Below are 18,325 nucleotides of genomic sequence, written 5' to 3' on the forward strand. Positions count from 1 at the left end.
CTTGGGATTCATAGCTTGGGACAAGCAAGGTACTCTCTCTGTAGCCAGGTTCCCTGGGATGCATCACAGCACAGCTGACACTGCCACCTCAGCAGTCTGAAAGCTGCCACTCACTCTGCCTGGCCCACCAGGCCCTGCTCACCCCAGGCTCTGGGCTTGCCTGTGGCTGCTAATTCAGTGCTGTGGAAGTGAACAGAAGACTTTTTGTGCTGGAGAATGCTCAGCAGCCTAATGGAGGGGCTGACAATAGAAGCCTTTTCATGCAGCAGCTCCCTTGCTTTAAGAAAAGGTAGGGATCCTGTCCCTTGTGCTGCCATCAGCAGTCTTTGGAGAGGCCATAATGAGAGCCCTGAGAAACCAAGAAGAGTGGTGAGGAAGTGCCTCCTGCTTCCTCAGTGACAGTGTCAGCTGCCAGCCTGCACCATCCATTCCTCGATACCGGGGATCAGACACCTGCCTTGTGCACTGCCTGCCACAGGAGTCAGATGTGCCAGTGATTTTGTGCCATGGACCCCTCACCATCACCAGCCCACTTACACAATATTGGAAGATAAAGGGTGAGAAGGGGTGGTTTTTTCAAAAATTAACAACACAGGTCTCAACCTATTCTTCAGCAGTAAGGAGAAAAAGTCGATATCAACAGCAACAAGGGTGGAAATGTGCAAAGAAAAAATGACAATAATTTTTTTTAAACTTACAGAAGATGTCACCGTGCCTCTGGCTCAGTTTCATGTCCTAATGCCCAGGACAACAAGTCTCTCATGACTCTGCCAGCTTCAGAGAAGTCTCCCCAACATGAGCACGGGCCATGGGTTTTGTGTCTGCAACCCTACAAAAAGGGTGACAGTTCCTAAACTACCACTTGTCACACCAAGGGATGCAGGGAACAGATGCAAAGAAACTTGGCCTGTCAGTGCATAAGATAATTTTATTTTGTTTATGGGGGCACTGGGCATTCAAGAGGGGAAAGCTACGAGCTCCTGGTACTGGGAGAAGAACACTGATTCCCAGTGTTTGGATCAGAGACAGGGCTGAGTGCCTGTGGACCAGCTGGGTACAGAATGGCCTTTTGAGTTTTGTTTTGTCAAGAATGGTGGAACAATTCCCACTGCATGTCACTAAGTGCTCTATGAGCCCTCTCAACCAAAAAATACCAGAGAAGTAGCAGAGGCAGGGGAGCCTTGTGCAGGCAGCCAGGTCCAGCTTCTGCAAGCACTGACTGCTGTTCATCGCATCAGAGTTTGGATCAGGCTCCAGACAAGGTTTAAACACCTTACAAGAATTCCAGATTATTTCTCAGGCTGTGTCCCAAACTATGCCCATTATTATTAAACTTTTATTGCTTCCTACATCCCTGCTGAGAGGTAAACCTCAGAGTTTGTGTCATGCTTTTGGCATGGGGTCCCTGCAAACGACCTGCCCTTTTGAGTGAAGGGAACCCATGAACTCCAGCACAGCATGTGAAAAGTGTTCCCACACAGCCACCATCCCAGGGAGAACACTTTGGATGCTTTAATTCCTAGGCAAGAGAAACAACTCCTTTGTTAGTATTGTCAACACTGAGCTCAAAATAAAAGGGCATTTCAGAGGCCTACAACAGCCAGAACTGTTCCAAAGGTTTGTGTAGTGAAGAGAAACAAACCACAGAAATACCTCTCCTGGCTCCAAAATGGTTGAGACTGATTAACATTAATTACCTTAGGTTAAAAATTCTTAGAGAAAATTGAGCAGGAATGAAACCTTCTCTTACCAGTTTGCCTTCATTGCCTGTAACAGTCAGGGCTTTCATTTTTGCATTTTTGATCTTGCAGCTAAGGGTGAGCCAAAAAAGTAATTTGGAAATAGAAATCTGGGTTTACTTCTGTGTATTATCATGATTTTTGAGCCCACAGAATATTGGATTCTAATTAAACACTTGGTATCACCTGCACTCACTTTGGCATTTGTCATTGAAGTTCTACTTCCAGATGAAAAAACCACTTGTTTAATGAAATTTCCACTGCAAGCAAATATCCCCAAATCGGGCCAAAATTACAGGGTTCTAAATTACTAAAAAAATCAGAAATTCAACTGTAGGACCCAAGGTCTAGAAACAGAAGACTGGAGGTCACTTCAGGGAATCTGACTTCTCATTTTGAAGCCTTAGTGACACATTGAGGATACTGAGTTACTTTTTAAGCACAAATGTGTGTAAACACCAAAAACAAAACAAGCAATTGTCCTGTTTTTTTTTTTTTAAAAGGAAAGTAATTAAAAACTTGAGAACCTTCTTGCCAAAGCACTATTTGACAACATGTCATTGACTACATTTCATACCACAGAATTAATATAAAAGGGAAAATACCTGGTGTTAATTTGCCTCTTTTTGGGCACTGTCCCACTGCCACCCAGGGACATTCTGGTCTCCTTTAGGTACTGAGTTTTGGGCATTTCCTTGAGGTGCAGCAGGAAAGGAACATGCACCTGCCTACCTTTTGCCATCCTACCACTCCTTTCCTGCTGGTACAATAAAAACATGCCGGGAGGATTCAACAGATCTTTATTCTGAGGCTTCTCTCAGGGAAAAATATGTGAGAGATGTAATAAATTTATGGTCTGCCCCCACCTCCTATATAATACCTATATAATACCTATGTAGTATTATTTGGAACTGTTGTTGGATCATTCCCAGTGCCTGCATCCTTAATGGTCCCTTTCAACCTAAAACTTTCTATGATTCTCCAAGCACTCTTGTACAGAATTAAATCTGTAACATAATTCATCATTTCCCCACAGTTCCTCATTACTTCACAGTACACTCAGGCAAGGAACACTGAATTAACTAGGTGGGTAATATGCAATTAATTCTGAGGAGCGCATAGTGAATTGAAGCACCAGAGGAATGTCTCAGTTGAAACTGGAAACCAGGAAACGGGAGCTGCCTGAATTCCAGAAAGGAGAGCTTTCACATGCAGCCATTCTCCAGCTCTGCATCACCCATGCATGAGCAAAACACTGAAATGCTGACACCCATAGCACAAACCAAGCAGGGACTACAAGGAGAAAAAAGGGAAAACCCCACCAAAAATAAAACCCAGCACATTTTTGCAGTGTTGTTTCAAGAAAGGCAGGCACAAGTCATGCAGCTCCCAGTGGCACTATGCACACTCCAGGCATGTTTGACATTAAGGGGCCTGGTTGTTGTGGAAACCAAATCCCATAGATTAATTAATGTTCAGCAGCCAGAGCTATCTCCTATCCTCTCTGTCTCCCTGCCCCCAATTAAAAAAAAAAAAAAAGAAAAAAAAAAGGAAAAAAAGAAAAAAAGGTGGAGTGCAATTTTTACATCACAGAGGAATGTCAGAGCAAAAAGAAACTTTTTCCTCACAACTGCAGTACACTGCCAGGAACGGTGAACAGCCTGTGTTAGTCCCAAGTGTTTATAAAAGAAAAATTATAACACCATTTCAGTGAGGCTGCTTTTGCTGTCTGTGGCTATGCCAAACTGCCTCCAAGAAGGTCCTCCAAGAAAGATGATGGTGTGATACTTCTAAAATCCCTTTATGATGAAAGGACTTTAATGGGAGCCCTCCCTTTTTTACTTTCAACATGCAATGTATTAACCACAACGAATTTACTTCAGTGTAAATGACTGACAGTCTTCATGTGAATGTGTTTGCACAGGGAATTGCAACAGGATTTGAAAATGCGAAAGATTTGAACAAAGTTGATTCTGAGTATCAGCATTTTCTTTTATCTGCTGCTGGTTGTGATCCATCGAATTCCCCACATACAACCCAGTTTGCAGGAGGGAATAAGATTGGACAAAAGTCCCTTTGTGCACGAGTACTTCAACATACACACTACAAACACAGAGTGCACCAGACTGATGACACAGGACACATATGGTTAGGACCCACTACAGGTGAAATTTCGGAATTACCTATATCCTATTTTCAGAACAGTTTTAGGACTATTGGTCAGACATATTTTAGATATTCAAGGATTTAAGGTGATGCTTTTGAGAATCCGTGGTCTTCAGCACCGGTTCTGATGAGAACAAGGAATTCCTTCTCCCATTTTTCCCCCTCAAAATATCCTTGTGAACTATGCTACTAGTTGCCTATTGAGAATACGCAATCATTAAGTAAAAAATCTTGAAGGCGCACCATACTTAACAGATATTTACTAAGTAGGGTGAGCAAACCATTTATCAAACAGGTGCCAGTATTTACTGCACTGTTTCACACACACACTCCTAATTAGCCCACATTCCACCGTGCGGCTGAAAGCACTCACTGTGTTTTACCTCAGGAGTGCTGGGGATGGATTACCGACCGTGCTCAGATATGCCACGGCTTCATGACACGAGATCACTTCACCAGAGTCCCCTACTCCCTCCCATTGATGGCAGTGAAATAAATACAGCCAGTTTCTGCAAGCCACGATACTTCCTGTGGGACACAACCTGCACTTGGATAGCTAAACAATGCCCAGAGCTCTCCTGTGCTTCTCAAATACGCAGCTCCTGAGCAAAGCTGCTGACTTGAACAGGTGCTCAGCACTTAAAAACCAAGCCAAATCCAACATCAGTTTTAACATTTCATTGTTACTTCTACGAATTTGCCCTCTGAGTCGGGCACCGCTCCCACCTTGCTTGCATGGCATAGAAAATGAGAAAAAGTACCTTTGAGATGATTAACGGCTCTCCGTGCTCCAGCCCGCCCTTCAGCGTGAATCCCCATGGAGCACCTCCGTGCAGCAGTGCCTCCAGGTAGATGTATCTTCCCTTGTGGGTGATGCTGCACTCTGAAGGGGATATGCTGGTGTTAATGTTGTCTAACATCCTCATCTGTCCTATTCACATACTCAGGCAAACACTAAACGCACTCAAGGCAGTCACAGAGCGACCAGCTTGGAAATCAAAGTCCCCAGAAGGCCACCACAAGTCATCCCTGAACAGGAGAAACAAGAAGAGCCTGAGGTGGAAAGTTCTGCTTCAGAGCCGGAGTCCAAGGTGATGGGCTAAAAACAGCCCCATCAACATTTCACCGTGCTGCTTCTCCGTCAGGATTTTAGTTTCAGCACCGAGCTCTCCCCACTCCCAGCTACTCTGGGCATGAGAGCTCTGTAAAGATTTCTCTTCCTGCCTTCAGCAGATCAAAACTATGCTTTTAAAGATGGGGGCAAAAAAAAAAAAAAAAAGGAAAAAAAAAAAAAAGAAAAAGTTTATGGATTTAAAAGCCCCCGGTCAGTAAATTGCCAAAATCCAAACGAATGCTTCATTTGTGATTGATTATCAGTCTTTTCTTCCTTTCTGCATGCGATTTACCATTACAATAGCCTTTTTGCCTCAGCCCACTGCACTAAAAGAATGGAAGCGTCTTCTCCCTCTCAGCTCTCAGTTACTCTGTTCGCTTACTTCACGATTTTCAGACTTGTCAAAAAAAAAAAAAAAAAAAGGCTGGGGGAGGAGGAAGGAGAGAGCAAGTCCATTCCTAAAACCCTTTAGAGGGGTTTAAAATGTGAAATAACTCCATACTTATTGGATTAAAGAGTGAAAAAGAAACCATTGGGAAAGCTGGAGAAGCAGGTGAAATGAATCCTCTGGGAAAAATGTTAAGGCAATAGCTGAACTCTTTTCATTTTCGGCGCTCTCCCCAATGAGCTGCCAGAGCTGCAGCAGCTACTGCTGCTCTGAGGGAGGGTGAGGAAGTGAGGGGGGAGAGAGAGAGAGAGAGATGGATTAAGGCAAGTAAGGCAGTGCTGCCCAATTGTGCACATCAAGCACGCAATTATAAAATGCAGTGTGCAAAAGCTGGGGCTCACCCTTTTATTATGCCCCCGGAAACCACCATCTTTCTATTGTCCTTGCCAAGGAATTGTAACAATTCAAACTGCCAGTTGCTGAAAACACAATGGACCTGTTCCAAATCAGCTCAGTGGAGCACTGCTAATAATTCTGCTCTCATAAAGCGCTTTTCCTCTGCGTGGAGCCTATCAGCTTCCCTGGACATATTTCTTTTCCCCATTTACATTGCCAGAAAAGGCCAATGCTTTCCTAATAAATGGAATAAGAAACAGCACGAAAACTCCGGATACTTTTATTAATGCAGGCAGTTACCTACTGTAGAACATGTGCATGTGGGTGGATCTGCTCTTCCATATGTGCACGTAGACTTTGGGACTTGGCTCATCCCTTAACATATATCACAGCATGTGTCACTAGAGGTGTGCAAAACCTTTCCTGATTTTTAATTTTTAGCTGGATCTCAAACAGGACAATAGAGAGAGAAGACCAGAGCCCACTGCCTTTCCTGTTGGCAGAGCTGAGGAAACACACAGTAGCGTCTGCCTCTAAGGCACTCCCAGCTTTTGATCTCACTGTGCATGGAATGTGCATTATTTCTCCTTCGGGTTTTGCAAGCTCTCAGGGCCTTGTGTTAACAAAACCTTAATGAACGGTGGGGGAAAAGCTTTGGAGCTGGGACTCTAAACCCAGGATTCCTTGCATTTGTCCGTGCCACCCCATTCCCATTCCATTTCCTTTAAGGTGTTACAGGTTCCCAGAGCTTTCCATTTGCCCCACGTGTGCCAGGTCTCATTCCCAAGAGCCATGGAGACAAATGCAGAAAAGAGGCCCCTCGCTTTATTTTTCATGGTAGATGATTTCCCAATCCTTGCTTATCCTGAGCTTTGCCCCCTCAGCTTCCCTCCCAGGGCCTGAGTTTTCATTAGCCTCACAACCTGGTCAGGCTCACGGATTGCTATTATCCAGAGCTCACCCTTTAGCCTGACTCAAATCAGATTTCTGAAGTTTTGCTCTCCTAATGTTTCAGTGTGAAAACCCTCGCTCCAAGCCACCACAAAGAGCAATTCATGTCCAATGCTCTGCACAGCCCTTCCAGGGCCAGGCGAAGGCTCCGGGAGCTCTCCCGAGGCCGTGCCTCCTCCTCTCCACAGCCAGCAGCACTAGGTAAGGCTGTGTAAGGACACACCAGCCCGTTAACAGCCCGAGGCACTCCTCTGGATTACATCCATTTCCCACAGGAAACGTTTGTCACCACAGCTGTCTGCGGACACCAGATTTCCAGTGAGAGCTCTACTTCTCATGGGGTCTGCTGCATCTGATGATTAAAAGTTATCAACATATTTCTGAGACAGTTTACTTCTCCTCCAGCACTGTGGTTCGTTTCAAGTGCTGAATCAAACATCATTTTTGCCAAACTACATCAGATTTGTCACCATTGCAGGCACAGGATTTTCTCCTCTTACCACCTCCAGATTTGGTATTTTTTCATCCTGTTAATCCAGCTCTAAAAAGGTCACATCCAGGTGCTTCCATGTATCAGAGACTCACAACCAACTAAGGAAAGAGGTTTGATCAATCACCCAAAAAAGGGCTGCCAGATACTGTGCTACTTCCTCAGCGGGCTCTTATTCCACACAGGAGTTCCTCTGAGGACAGAGCTGACATACTCCTTGATGGGATACAGCCAAAAGAACCCAGGCTCAGCAAAGTGCTTTCCACACAGAAGAATATGTTTGAAGTTTTGCACAGTTGTGGCGTAAGAGAAAATAAATTTGGAACAGTCATGTCAGAACCCTTTCCCTCATCGAGCACTGCACTGCTAAAGCAGGAAAAATTAGCACTGATTTCACTTTTCAGGGGTCCCAATCAAACCCTGTATTTATCATCAGTCGAGGCAGCTGGCTCTGTCCTTTCCTAAATTCCGTCAAATATTCCAAGATTCTTTTGCAAATTAAGTTCGTCAGAGCAACACTGCCCTCGTCTGCTGAAACCGGGAATTGTCACAGTTTAAGCGGATCGACTTCCATGCCAAAGTTTCCTTAGTTAATAGGCATTTACTATGCTTTTCCCTTTCAAAAATGAAGCAGAATCTGTCCAGAGTGTTCAGAGTGCCTGATCTGATCAAAGACAGGAAATTCAGCTCATTTTGTTACTTTTGGCAGGAGAACTAAACACTAGGCTTAGTTTAAATCTACCTGCTGCTTAGTTCTATCCTGTAAGTTGAGAGGAAGCAGATTCCCATTTTGTCTCTACAGAGAAGTTTTGTGAAATAACGTGGGCCCTCCTACCTTTCACAGAGACACGACGTGTGACTTGCTGATGGCCATACAGGAAGCATGAGAAGGCTGAGAAAGCAGTGCTCCTTTTCCCTTGATCTTAGCACTGAAGAACTTCTCTTTTCCTTCCGGGAGGGCTCTGTGTGAGCTGAGGAGCACCAGGAATTTCAAATAATGGACATCATTCAGGCACTGGTGGGCCCAGCTTCTTCCTCTCCCCAGGAGTCCTGAAGCCATTCACCTAAATCTGCAGTAGGATGGAACAAGACAAAAGTGGCAAAAGACACAGCTCTCCTGGATCAGCCCAGGACCCCTTCAGGAATGAATCGTTCCCTCCTGGGGTAGCGATTCCTCTTTTTAACAAAATCAGGAACAAATCAAAAATATGGCTTTCCTATACTTACCTACAATCAGCTGGGGCTGTAACTTTTCCATCTCCTCAGCTCTGGAAAATGTCAGTCTGGCATCTAAAAGAAGAAATAACAGCAGGGAAAACATGTGAGGCTCTGCATGGTATCAAAGAGATTGCAATCATCAGCTCACGTTCAAAAGGTGCTTCCAGAGAAAAATTCCTAAGGGCTACTAGGGAACCTCCACTCAGGTTCCCAGTTGGATTTGAGCTCATTTTCATTCCTAACCACAGAACAAGCTTCTTTTTCTGGATAGGCCTGAGGGAAAAATGTGAAAAAATCGGACAGAGAAAGGGGAAAACAGATGTCCGAGAATGGAAGGAAAGAACAAAACTGAGAAACAGAAGTAACCTGTGAAACCAATGAATCCACATCCTTCTGGTGCTGGAAAAGGCACTTGTGTTTGAAGTCTGAAAGGAAAGAACTTTCTTTGGAGAACGGGAAAGAGATTGTCCATTTAATATGGAGCTTTGCTGTGTTGCTCAACTCCTCAAAGCAAACTGGAAAGCAACAAGCCAAGGTGAGGAAGGGATCTGTCCCTCCAAGGGGAGCACGAGTGCTGCCACAACCCAAGGACCTGAACCCAGGGCGTTTGAACTCAGAACTGCAGGTTTTCCCCCTTCATCTGCATTCTTGTCTATCTGATGTCACCACTCTGTTGAAAACAGAGTTCCAATCAGGAACTGGGAATCAAAAAAGAGTCACCACAACTGTACAACGTTCCCACCCCAAATAAGATGATGATTGAACAATTCATGCCACTGTTAGAACCTTAAACCAGCTCTGAAGTGGCTGGTGGGTATGGCCCAGGTATGTGAGTAGTCTCTGCTGGCATAAATCACTCCAATCCCTTCCCCTGAAGCTCTATCCTGGATTACTTTAAACACAAGCAGTTGATACTTGCATCTCGATACCTTTTCAGAGGCACTCCCAAACAGGAGGAAAGTTACACAGGAATTTGATCCTAAAGAGTTATTCTGTTTCAAGAACGACAGGGGCTGCTGGGTGCTCCAGACCGGGACTCCCAGGAAACAAGGGATGAAAAAAAGGCACCTGCAGTCAAGATAGGCGTCATTCTGCAAAAAAGCACCTTGCCGGGATCCCGATGGGGAAAAGATACCAAGTTTCCCGCTGAAGCCGGGCTTTGAATGACACTTGGGGGAGAAATCAAGCCCTCGGTACGGCGTTTATTGGCTCTCCTTCATGCCACGACGGGCTCCTGAGGGAGGAGCTTGTTCCCAAGGCTACCGAGTAGGGAGCAGAGGCGTTGGAATAAGGAGCAGGTGGCTCCCAGCAGGGCTCGGGAAGTTGGATTGGCAGCCCTCAGCACGGAAAAGCCAGGAGGGAGGGCGGGGAAATGAGTGCCTCCCTTCTTTCCCTGCCCCACAGTAAGGAGCAAAAGCTCCATGCCCCATCCCAGATCCCGGAGAAACAAAGCCCAGCACTGCCTGCCAGAGGTAGGTGCTGGCCCCCTCCCAGGGGAGTTTTTATGCTTTATAAACACCTGGGACTGTTGGAGGATTAAAATATCATTTGAAGATATCGTAGAGCTTCAGTATATCGTAGGGTCTTGTATTTACCTACACACTCATTTATCTCTTAATCATTTTGTTGCTGCCTCTTCCAAGTAGTGCCTTAGAAGTCCTTTCCTTGAGGTGTTTTCCACTTGGGATTGCACTGCAGCAAGGAGAACGGAGAGCTGAGGTCTGCTTTCAGCTGGTTAATTCTTGCTTTTCTGTAGTAGTTCACGTAAAACCACTTTTCTCCCTTTGTTTGTCTTTCAGCACCAGGTGGATGGTTTTTTGTCTTGTAAATGAAAATTATGTGATACCCTTGAGGAATGGTGATGTGTTTTATATCTTAGTCAGATATTTAAACAAATTAACATACCCTTCTGTCTCTTGAGTTTTCTCAGACTTCATCTCTCCAACTTGGGATTTTGTTTTGGGCACAGTTCATACACCTGTTCCTGGAAACTTGTATCAAGGTGGTCTTTTGAATAATCTGAAACGAGGGACAGCCTATGGACACCTGTGTGTTCATTCATGAAATCGAGATCCAAAATGGCACAATCAGACATGTAATTTCCTCTGCTGAAGTCATCACCTCTTAACTCTGCATCCTCTCCCTCACCTTGAAAATACCAGGGATCACAGAAATTTGTCCTCTCTGATGAGATTGGTGTAAAAATAAAAATATTCCAGTTATTATTACTGAACTGGATTTAGGGCAAGATGCCTTCGAATCTTTTGCTTTTTAACCTCTGGGCTTTTCTTTGGCGGGACAAAGTCCCCTCACCCAACTTCTGCCTTGAATCAGCTCACGGTCATCCCTCCAACATGCCCCACTTTACTGGCCAAATATCATAAGGAAAATAACCCAGGCCCTTCCCTATTCCTGTGAGAGGATTTTTTTTTTCTCAAGCCTCAAGCACCAGCATCGCGAAACCACCGGGGCCCCCCGACCACAAAATGGTGCCCACGCCGTGAGGGGGCAGTGGCCATGTTGGGGCCGAGGGGCTCGGCGCCGCAATTCCCGGCGGTGCCAGCGGGTCTTCCAGAAGCAGCCGGCGGCTCAGGATGCCTCCTTCCCGGCGGGGAGCAGGCGGCAGGAGCTTGGCAGCTCCCCCAGGGCGGGCTGGGTCGGCAGCAGCGCCTTGCGGAGCTGGCAGCGCGGTGTCCCGGGGACGCAGCTGCCCAGGCGTCCCTCACGGCCCGCGGTGGGGAATCACAGAATCACAGAATCATGAGGTTGGAAGAGACCTCTAAGATCATCAAGTCCAACCTATGCCCTAACATCTCAACTAGACTATAGTACCAAGTGCCATGTCCAGTCTTTTTTTAAACACATCCAGAGATGGTGATTCCACCACCTCCCTGGGAAGACAATTCCAGTGCTTTATTATTCTTTCAGTGAAAATTTTTTTCCTAATATCTAACCTATACCTTCCCTGACGTAGCTTGAGACTGTGTCCCCTTGTTCTGTCAGTTGCTGCCCGGTGGAAGAGACCGACCCCCACCTGTCTACAACCTTCCTTCAGGAAGTTGTAGAGAGCAATAAGGTCATCTCTAAGCCTCCTCTTCTCCAGGCTAAACAACCCCAGTTCCTTCAAACGTTCCTCGTAGGGCTTGTTTTCCAAGCCCCTCACCAGCCTCGTTGCTCTCCTCTGGACATGCTCAAGCATCTCAATATCCTTCCTAAATTGAGGGGCCCAGAACTGGACACAGTACTCAAGATGTGGCCTCACCAGTGCCGAGTACAGGGCAACAATGACCTCCCTGCTCCTGCTGGCCACACAATTCCTAATGCAGGCCAGGATGCCGTTGGCCTTCTTGGCCACCAAGGCACATTGCTGGCTCATATCCAATCGGCTGTCAACCAGCACCCCCAGGTCCCTTTCTGCCTGAACACTGTCCAGCCACACCGTCCCCAGCCTGTAACGCTGTAGGGGATTTTTGTGGCCAAAATGCAGAACTCGGCACTTAGACTTATTAAACTTCATACTGTTGGACTCTGCCCATCCATCCAACCGATCTAAGTCTCTCTGCAGAGCCCTCCTTCCTTCCAATAGATCAACACAAGCTCCCAGCTTAGTGTCGTCTGCAAATTTACTAATGAAGGACTCGATGCCCTCATCCATATCATCAATAAAAATATTAAACAGAACTGGCCCCAGCACAGAGCCCTGAGGGACACCACTGGTGACTGGCCGCCAGCTGGATGCAGCACTGCTCACCACCACTCTCTGGGCCCGGCCATGCAGCCAGTTCCTAACCCAGCACAGAATGTTCCTGTCCAAGCCATGGGCTGCCAGCTTCCCCAGGAGTGTGCTGTGGGAGACAGTATCAAAGGCCTTACTGAAGTCCAAATAGACAACATCCACAGCCTTTCCTGCATCCATCAGACGAGTTACCTGGTCATAGAAGGAGACCAGGTTGGTCAGACATGACCTACCCTTCATAAACCCATGCTGACTCGGTCTGATACCCCAGCCATCTTGTAAGTGCTGTGTGATAGCACTTAGTATGAACCGTTCCATTATCTTACCTGGTACTGAGGTCAGGCTAACTGGCCTGTAATTACCAGGATCCTCCTTCCCACCTTTTTTGTAAACAGGTGTCACATTGGCCAGTTTCCAATCATCTGGAACCTCACCAGTGAGCCACGACTCCTGGTAAATGATGGAGAGCGGCTTGGCAACCTCATCTGCCAGCTCCCTCATCACCCTAGGGTGGATCCCATCTGGTCCCATTGATTTATAAATATCCAAGTGTCCCAGCAGTTCTCTGACTGCCTCCTCTTGGATAATAAGAGGACCATTCTGATCCCTGGCACCACCTACCAACCCTTGAGGACAGTTGTCATGAGGATAAGCTGTCTTACCACTAAAGACTGAGGTGAAGAAAACATTAAGCACTTCCGCCGTTTTCGCATCTTTAGTAACTAGTTTGCCTGCTCCATCCAATAAGGAACCGAGGTTGGTTATACCCTTCCTTTTACCATTAATATATTTGTAAAAGCTTTTTTTATTATTTTTAACAGAAGTTGCCAAGTTGAGTTCAAACTGAGCTTTGGACTCCCTAATTTTTTTTCTACATGCCCTGGCAGCACCCTTAAATAATTCCTCAGAAATCACTCCCTCCTTAAAAAGATGATACATCTTTTTCTTATTTCTAAGTTCCTTCAAAACCTCATTACTCATCCAGACTGGACGTTTGCCTCGTCTACTCATCTTTTGGCACACAGGGACAGTCTGTTCTTGTGCCCTCAAGATCTCTGCTTTGAAGCACACCCGTCTCTCCTGGACTCCTTTGTTTTTAAGGGCTGTTTCCCAAGGAATTCTCTGGATAAGTCTTTTAAATAGGCCAAAGTCTGCCCTCCGGAAGTCCAGTGTAGAGATCTTATTGATATTCCTCCTTATTTCACCAATTATTGAGAATTCTATAGTTTCATGATCACTATGCCCCAAGCGGCCTACAACCTCCACATCACCTACCAGTCCATCTCTATTTGTAAACAATAGGTCTAACATAGCCCCTCCCTTGGTGGGTTTGCCCACCAGTTGTGACAAAAAGTTATCCTCCACACATTCTAAAAACCTTCTAGATTGCTGTTTTTTTGCTGTATTGAGTTCCCAGCAGATGTCTGGTAGGTTGAAGTCACCTACAAGAACAAGGGCTGATGATCCTGAGACTTTGTTCAGTTGTTTATAGAATAAGTTGTCCACCTCTTCATTCTGGTTGGGTGGACAATAGCAGACTCCCAGTAGGATGTCAGCCTTGTTGGCCTTCCCCTTAATTTTTACCCATAGGGACTCAACTTCATAATCATTAGTCTCAATACCTGTGACATCCAAAACCTCCCTAATATAAAGGGCCACCCCTCCACCTCTTCTCCCTTTTCTGTCTTTTCTGAAGAGCTTGTAGCCATCCAGTGCAGTGCTCCAACTATGTGAGTCATCCCACCACGTTTCTGTGATGGCAACTACATCATAGTCCTGCTGATGCACCATGGCCTCCAGCTCTTCTTGTTTGTTACCCATGCTGCGTGCATTGGTATGCATGCATCTCAGCTGGGCTGCTGATTTCTCCCCTAACACAGTCTTACCACCCCTGGGCCTGCTTCCAAACAGCCCAGCTGCATCCCCTTCCCCCTTCAAACCTAGTTTAAAGCCCTCTCAATAAGGTCTGCCAGTTCATGAGCTAAAAACCTCCTACCCTTAACAGAGATGTACCCCATCTGATTCCAATAGAGCAGGTGCCATAAAGGTTGCTCCATGATCAAAGAATCTAAAATTTTGCCGGTAACACCAACCCTTGAGCCATTTGTTAATGATACGAGTTTTCTTATTCTTTTCATTATTTTTCTCTGCCACCAAAGGGACTGAGCAGAACACTACCTGTGCACCTGTCCTATCAACCACTTAACCCAGTGCCCTAAACTCCCTTTTAATCACCTTGACACTCCTCTTTTCAATCTCATCACTGCCAGCTTGGAGTATCAGCAGTGGGTAATAATCAGAGGACTGAATCAGCCTAGGAAGTTTCTCAGTGATGTTTCGTACCTGGGCCCCAGGGAGGCAGCAGACCTCCCTGTGGGATGGGTCAGGTTGACATACGGGGCCCTCTGTCCCCCTCAGAAGGGAATCACCCACCACAATTACCTTTCTTTTTTTCTTGACATTAGAGATGGTAATCCTCTTTTTAGGCAAGTCATAATTGGGAGGCTCACTGGGTAGATGATTTTCCTCTAAATCATCTCTCTGGCTGTCTAGATCCAGTGCCTCATACCTATTCTGAAGTGGCACCTGGCTAGGGGATGGGGGGCAGGAGGGATTTTTGTTATTACCACCCCGAGCAGGGACCCATTTCCACTCCCCTTCATCTACCAGGTGCCCCTCTATTGCCTGAAAGACATATGAGCCCTCTGACTCCTGGTGGGCCTCCCTTAAAGATGTAAGGGCTGAACTCCACCAGTCTATTTCCTTTTCACTATCCCTGATACTCCTTAATCTTTCAACTTCTTCCCTAAGCTCAGCCACTAGCGAAAGGAGGTCATTCACTTGTTCACACCGCAGGCAGGCCTTCTCCATAACATCCCCTGAAGGCACTGATAAGCTCAAACACTCCGGGCAGGAATGGGTCTGTACAGACACATGCTTTTTGGAAGGCTCTACTTGGTCATATACACTTGTACTAACCACAGATTTTGACCAGGTTAAAACCATTGCTTAGGGGAAAGCCCAAGATCAATCAACCAATAAAAAATACTTCACCAAACTAGCTAGAACCTGCAGCCCTACCTGCTAGCCCTGCCTGCACAAACTGCTGTGACCCTGTTTGCCTGCTCCTGTTCGCTGTGCTCCCCAGAAGTCTCTTATAATGGGTCACTCCGGAACAAAGGAAGCTCCATCTCCTGCTCCTGAGTGGCTCACAAAGCAAAGCCCCACACCTGTTCAGCGTTACCTATAATGGGTCACTCCGGAACAAGGAAGCTCCATCTCCTGCTCCTGAGTGGCTCACAAAGCACGGGGAAGCGACGGGGAAGCGACGGGGAAGCGACGGGGAAGCGACGGGGCCCGGCCCGCCTGAGGGGAGGCGGCTCCCGCGCCTGCCATGGCAGGGCTGAGGGGTTTTTCTCCTCTGTTCGCTGCTCTGGCCCCTCAGGGTTGGGCTCTGGAACCAAGGACTCTGGTTTTCTCCTCAGTGTGCCCACAGGAAGCACCCCCGGGGCGGCTGTGTCAGGTTTGTTGAAGGTGTTAAGTTAGCCAGGAATGGCAGGTGCTGCTCGGGCTGCCACTTGGCCTGCGGTGTGGTCACCAGCGCTCCAGAGGGCGAGTCACGCATAAAAATGCAAATAAATGGAGCAAGAAACCTGTCAATACCATCTGATTTAAAACCACCACCGATAGATTCTGTCTCTTTCCGGCTCCCCTTTCTGTCTCTTTCCTCCTCTTTATTGTTTTTCTTCTTTTCCTCTTCTGTCTGCATCTGGGTTAGTCCTGACAAAACAAACCAGAAGATTTGGAAAAGGAGGGAAACTTATCTCCCCTTAAATAACTTTAAGTCCTCCTGCAGTTTTAAAATTAGATGGGCAGAATTAATTGTGTTACATGAAGTTGATTCTTAATAGATTAAAAAGTAAATGCACATATTTTTCTTCACAGGTGCTGTCCCAATGAACAAGAATATCCAGGAATTAAGGTAATACACAGGATGGGTTTGCAGAAAATTCCTGTCCCTGCTGTGTCATTATTTTTTCCCCCAGAATGTAGAGCTTGATTTTTAGTGATTTTTTTATACACAGTTGTATATCTAATATTTGAAAGTTTCACCCAAGAAGGTTCATAAATTAGTTTGAAAATTGATGGCAAACAGCGATTTGATTTACTGATTGACTCAGACTGATGAGTCAAACTGACACCACACCCTCAGGAATGGAGTAAATAATCCATTGCCTGATCAATTCCAGTAAAATAAGACAGTGTGAATTGGCTCAGGTTTCTTTCCTTTTGTACTCAAGGTTTTATATAACCAAATTCTCCTCTGATTCTACAGTTTCTCTCAGAAAAGTGGAGATGTGCAGAACAGGCTGCATGAAGTGAGTTGAAATTTGGGACAGCTTCTTAAATTTAGTGAGTCCTTGTCAGTGCTGAGTCTTTGGGCAGTTTCACCAGCACTATTTTAAGCAGCCTCTTTCTGGTTTAGGTCATGTCTTCAGTATTTTGGCTGGTTCAGTTAGGTTGTTTGTTTTTTCTCTTTTAGACCACTGAGCTGTGTGAGGAAATCCATTTAAGTCTGATGGGTAGAGCAAACTGAGGGGAATGCAGCTGGAAAGAGATGCACTTCAGGATAGCAGGTATGAAGGTTGAGACAGATGTACCATGGAGAGCATCTGTATGAGCTTTGAGAGGCACAGCAGGCTTCCTCAGGGAGAAACTTCCCTCCTGGAATAACACTATAGCACTCTGGGGTTAGAAAACAACTCATTATTTAGCTGTAAAAACCAGCAGTTCATCAACTGAAGTATTACCCCTGTGAGGGTAAAACTCCAGGTGAATCCTGTTCTCTGAATTATTTTACTTTAGTTTCCAAATTCAGACCAAAGGAGTTGCAGAGCAAAGAGCATCTACAAATACAGTTAAAAAATAGTACTGGAGAGCTGGAAGCTGCCAGCCAGCAGCAGGACCAGGTGCTGAGGGAGGCTGGCAGCCAAAATGAGCATCTGACACAGGTAGTTCCACAGCCACAAGGAGTTACTGCTGGAATTACCTGGCAGCCTAGTGGACTGCAGAGACAGGGTGGGCAGGAAGCTCTGTGAGCTTGGGGACATGGCCAGCCTGAGCACAGCATTTTGTGGTGTCCTGCAGGATCTGGACTCCCAGGTGTCACACCTCAAAGGAAAGCTGGTCCTGGTAAGTGGACAAGGTCCTCATTTTCCTTCTGATGCTCTGTGTTCTGGCTTTTAGGAAATGCATTTGAAAACACCCCGAGGTTTTGTTTTTTTTTTCTCTTCCAGTCTGGCCTAGGGGAAGGGTTATGTCATGATGAGGTGCAAGTGGCACCTTGCAGTGAAGGTGGCAGCCTTTGACACTGGTCACGCCTCCAGACTGGGTTTACTGCTGGGAATGAGCACATTTCCACAGCTCAAGGGGGAACTAAAAGGGAAGAAATCACCCTCTAGAATCTGCTGCCTTTTCTTCAGGGCTTTGCTGTGTCATCTGTTCACAACAGGTGGAGGAGGCACTTCAGTCACTGACAAAAGAGTCACAGACCCAAAGAGAGCTTCTGCTGCAGCAACATCAAGTGAGGCATCCATTCTCTGGCTTTTTTCATTCCTAAAGCATAACCAGACATTTTTCACATGTTCCACAGAGACTTCCTTTGTGATGATCATGGTATTTGGGGTGGGGAGACTAGGAGGTATCAAGCAATATATTTGAAGACTTCAGTAATCATTCCAATAAAAGATGTTTATTTGCTCGTGACTGTCTGCTGCATTTTTCTTCCATGCTGATCACCTCGTGGTTTATTTACTGCCACAAAAAATCTATTGAGGAAGAATCTCTGCACCTTACTTTGCTAAGTGTCGCTTAAGTGGGCACGGATCAGGATGCCTCCCAGATGCAAGATGCCCCCAGAGGCAACTGTGGCTGGTTTGACAGTGCCAAGTGCCTCCTGCAAACTGACATCAGGAACCTGGCGTGGTGAGTATTGCCGCTATGGGGAAAGGCCATGGTTCGTGTCCTGGGCCCGGTGTCCCGGAGTGGCCGGCTGCCTGCTGAAATTCCGCACGGATCAGGATGCCTCCCAGATGCAAGGTGCCCCCAGAGGCAACTGTGGCTACTT

General features: G+C 46.2%; 1 protein-coding gene and 2 long non-coding RNA genes across 6 annotated transcripts in view; 1 reads left to right on the plus strand and 2 right to left on the minus strand.

The window, feature by feature from the left end:
- The window catches only part of SHROOM3 (shroom family member 3), a 109,242-nt gene extending 104,270 nt beyond the window's left edge, over positions 1-4,972 (minus strand). For both annotated transcript variants that reach the window (XM_064416216.1, XM_064416215.1), the window contains exon 1: positions 4,667-4,972. In XM_064416216.1, the coding sequence (XP_064272286.1) occupies positions 4,667-4,831 (165 nt within the window). In that variant the 5' untranslated portion in view covers positions 4,832-4,972. The remainder of the gene's footprint in view (positions 1-4,666) is intronic.
- Positions 4,973-5,428: 456 nt separating this feature from the next.
- Positions 5,429-9,714, minus strand: LOC135298542 (uncharacterized). The gene is made up of 3 exons (XR_010360545.1): positions 9,531-9,714; positions 8,472-8,534; positions 5,429-8,314 (listed from the first exon to the last, which is right to left on the minus strand). It is a non-coding gene; the product is annotated as an uncharacterized LOC135298542 (long non-coding RNA).
- A 5,807-nt stretch (positions 9,715-15,521) lies between these two features.
- LOC135298540 (uncharacterized) lies at positions 15,522-17,964 on the plus strand. 3 transcript variants are annotated; one of them, XR_010360544.1, is made up of 6 exons: positions 15,522-15,721; positions 16,144-16,180; positions 16,535-16,611; positions 16,742-16,835; positions 17,347-17,391; positions 17,711-17,964. It is a non-coding gene; the product is annotated as an uncharacterized LOC135298540 (long non-coding RNA). The 3 variants fall into 3 exon arrangements; XR_010360543.1 differs by having other exon boundaries at positions 16,535-16,577; positions 17,496-17,964; XR_010360542.1 differs by having other exon boundaries at positions 15,523-15,721; positions 16,535-16,577.
- Positions 17,965-18,325: the final 361 nt, after the last annotated feature.

This window comes from Passer domesticus, chromosome 4, assembly GCF_036417665.1.
Source record: "Passer domesticus isolate bPasDom1 chromosome 4, bPasDom1.hap1, whole genome shotgun sequence".
Taxonomy (NCBI): Eukaryota; Metazoa; Chordata; class Aves; order Passeriformes; family Passeridae; genus Passer; species Passer domesticus.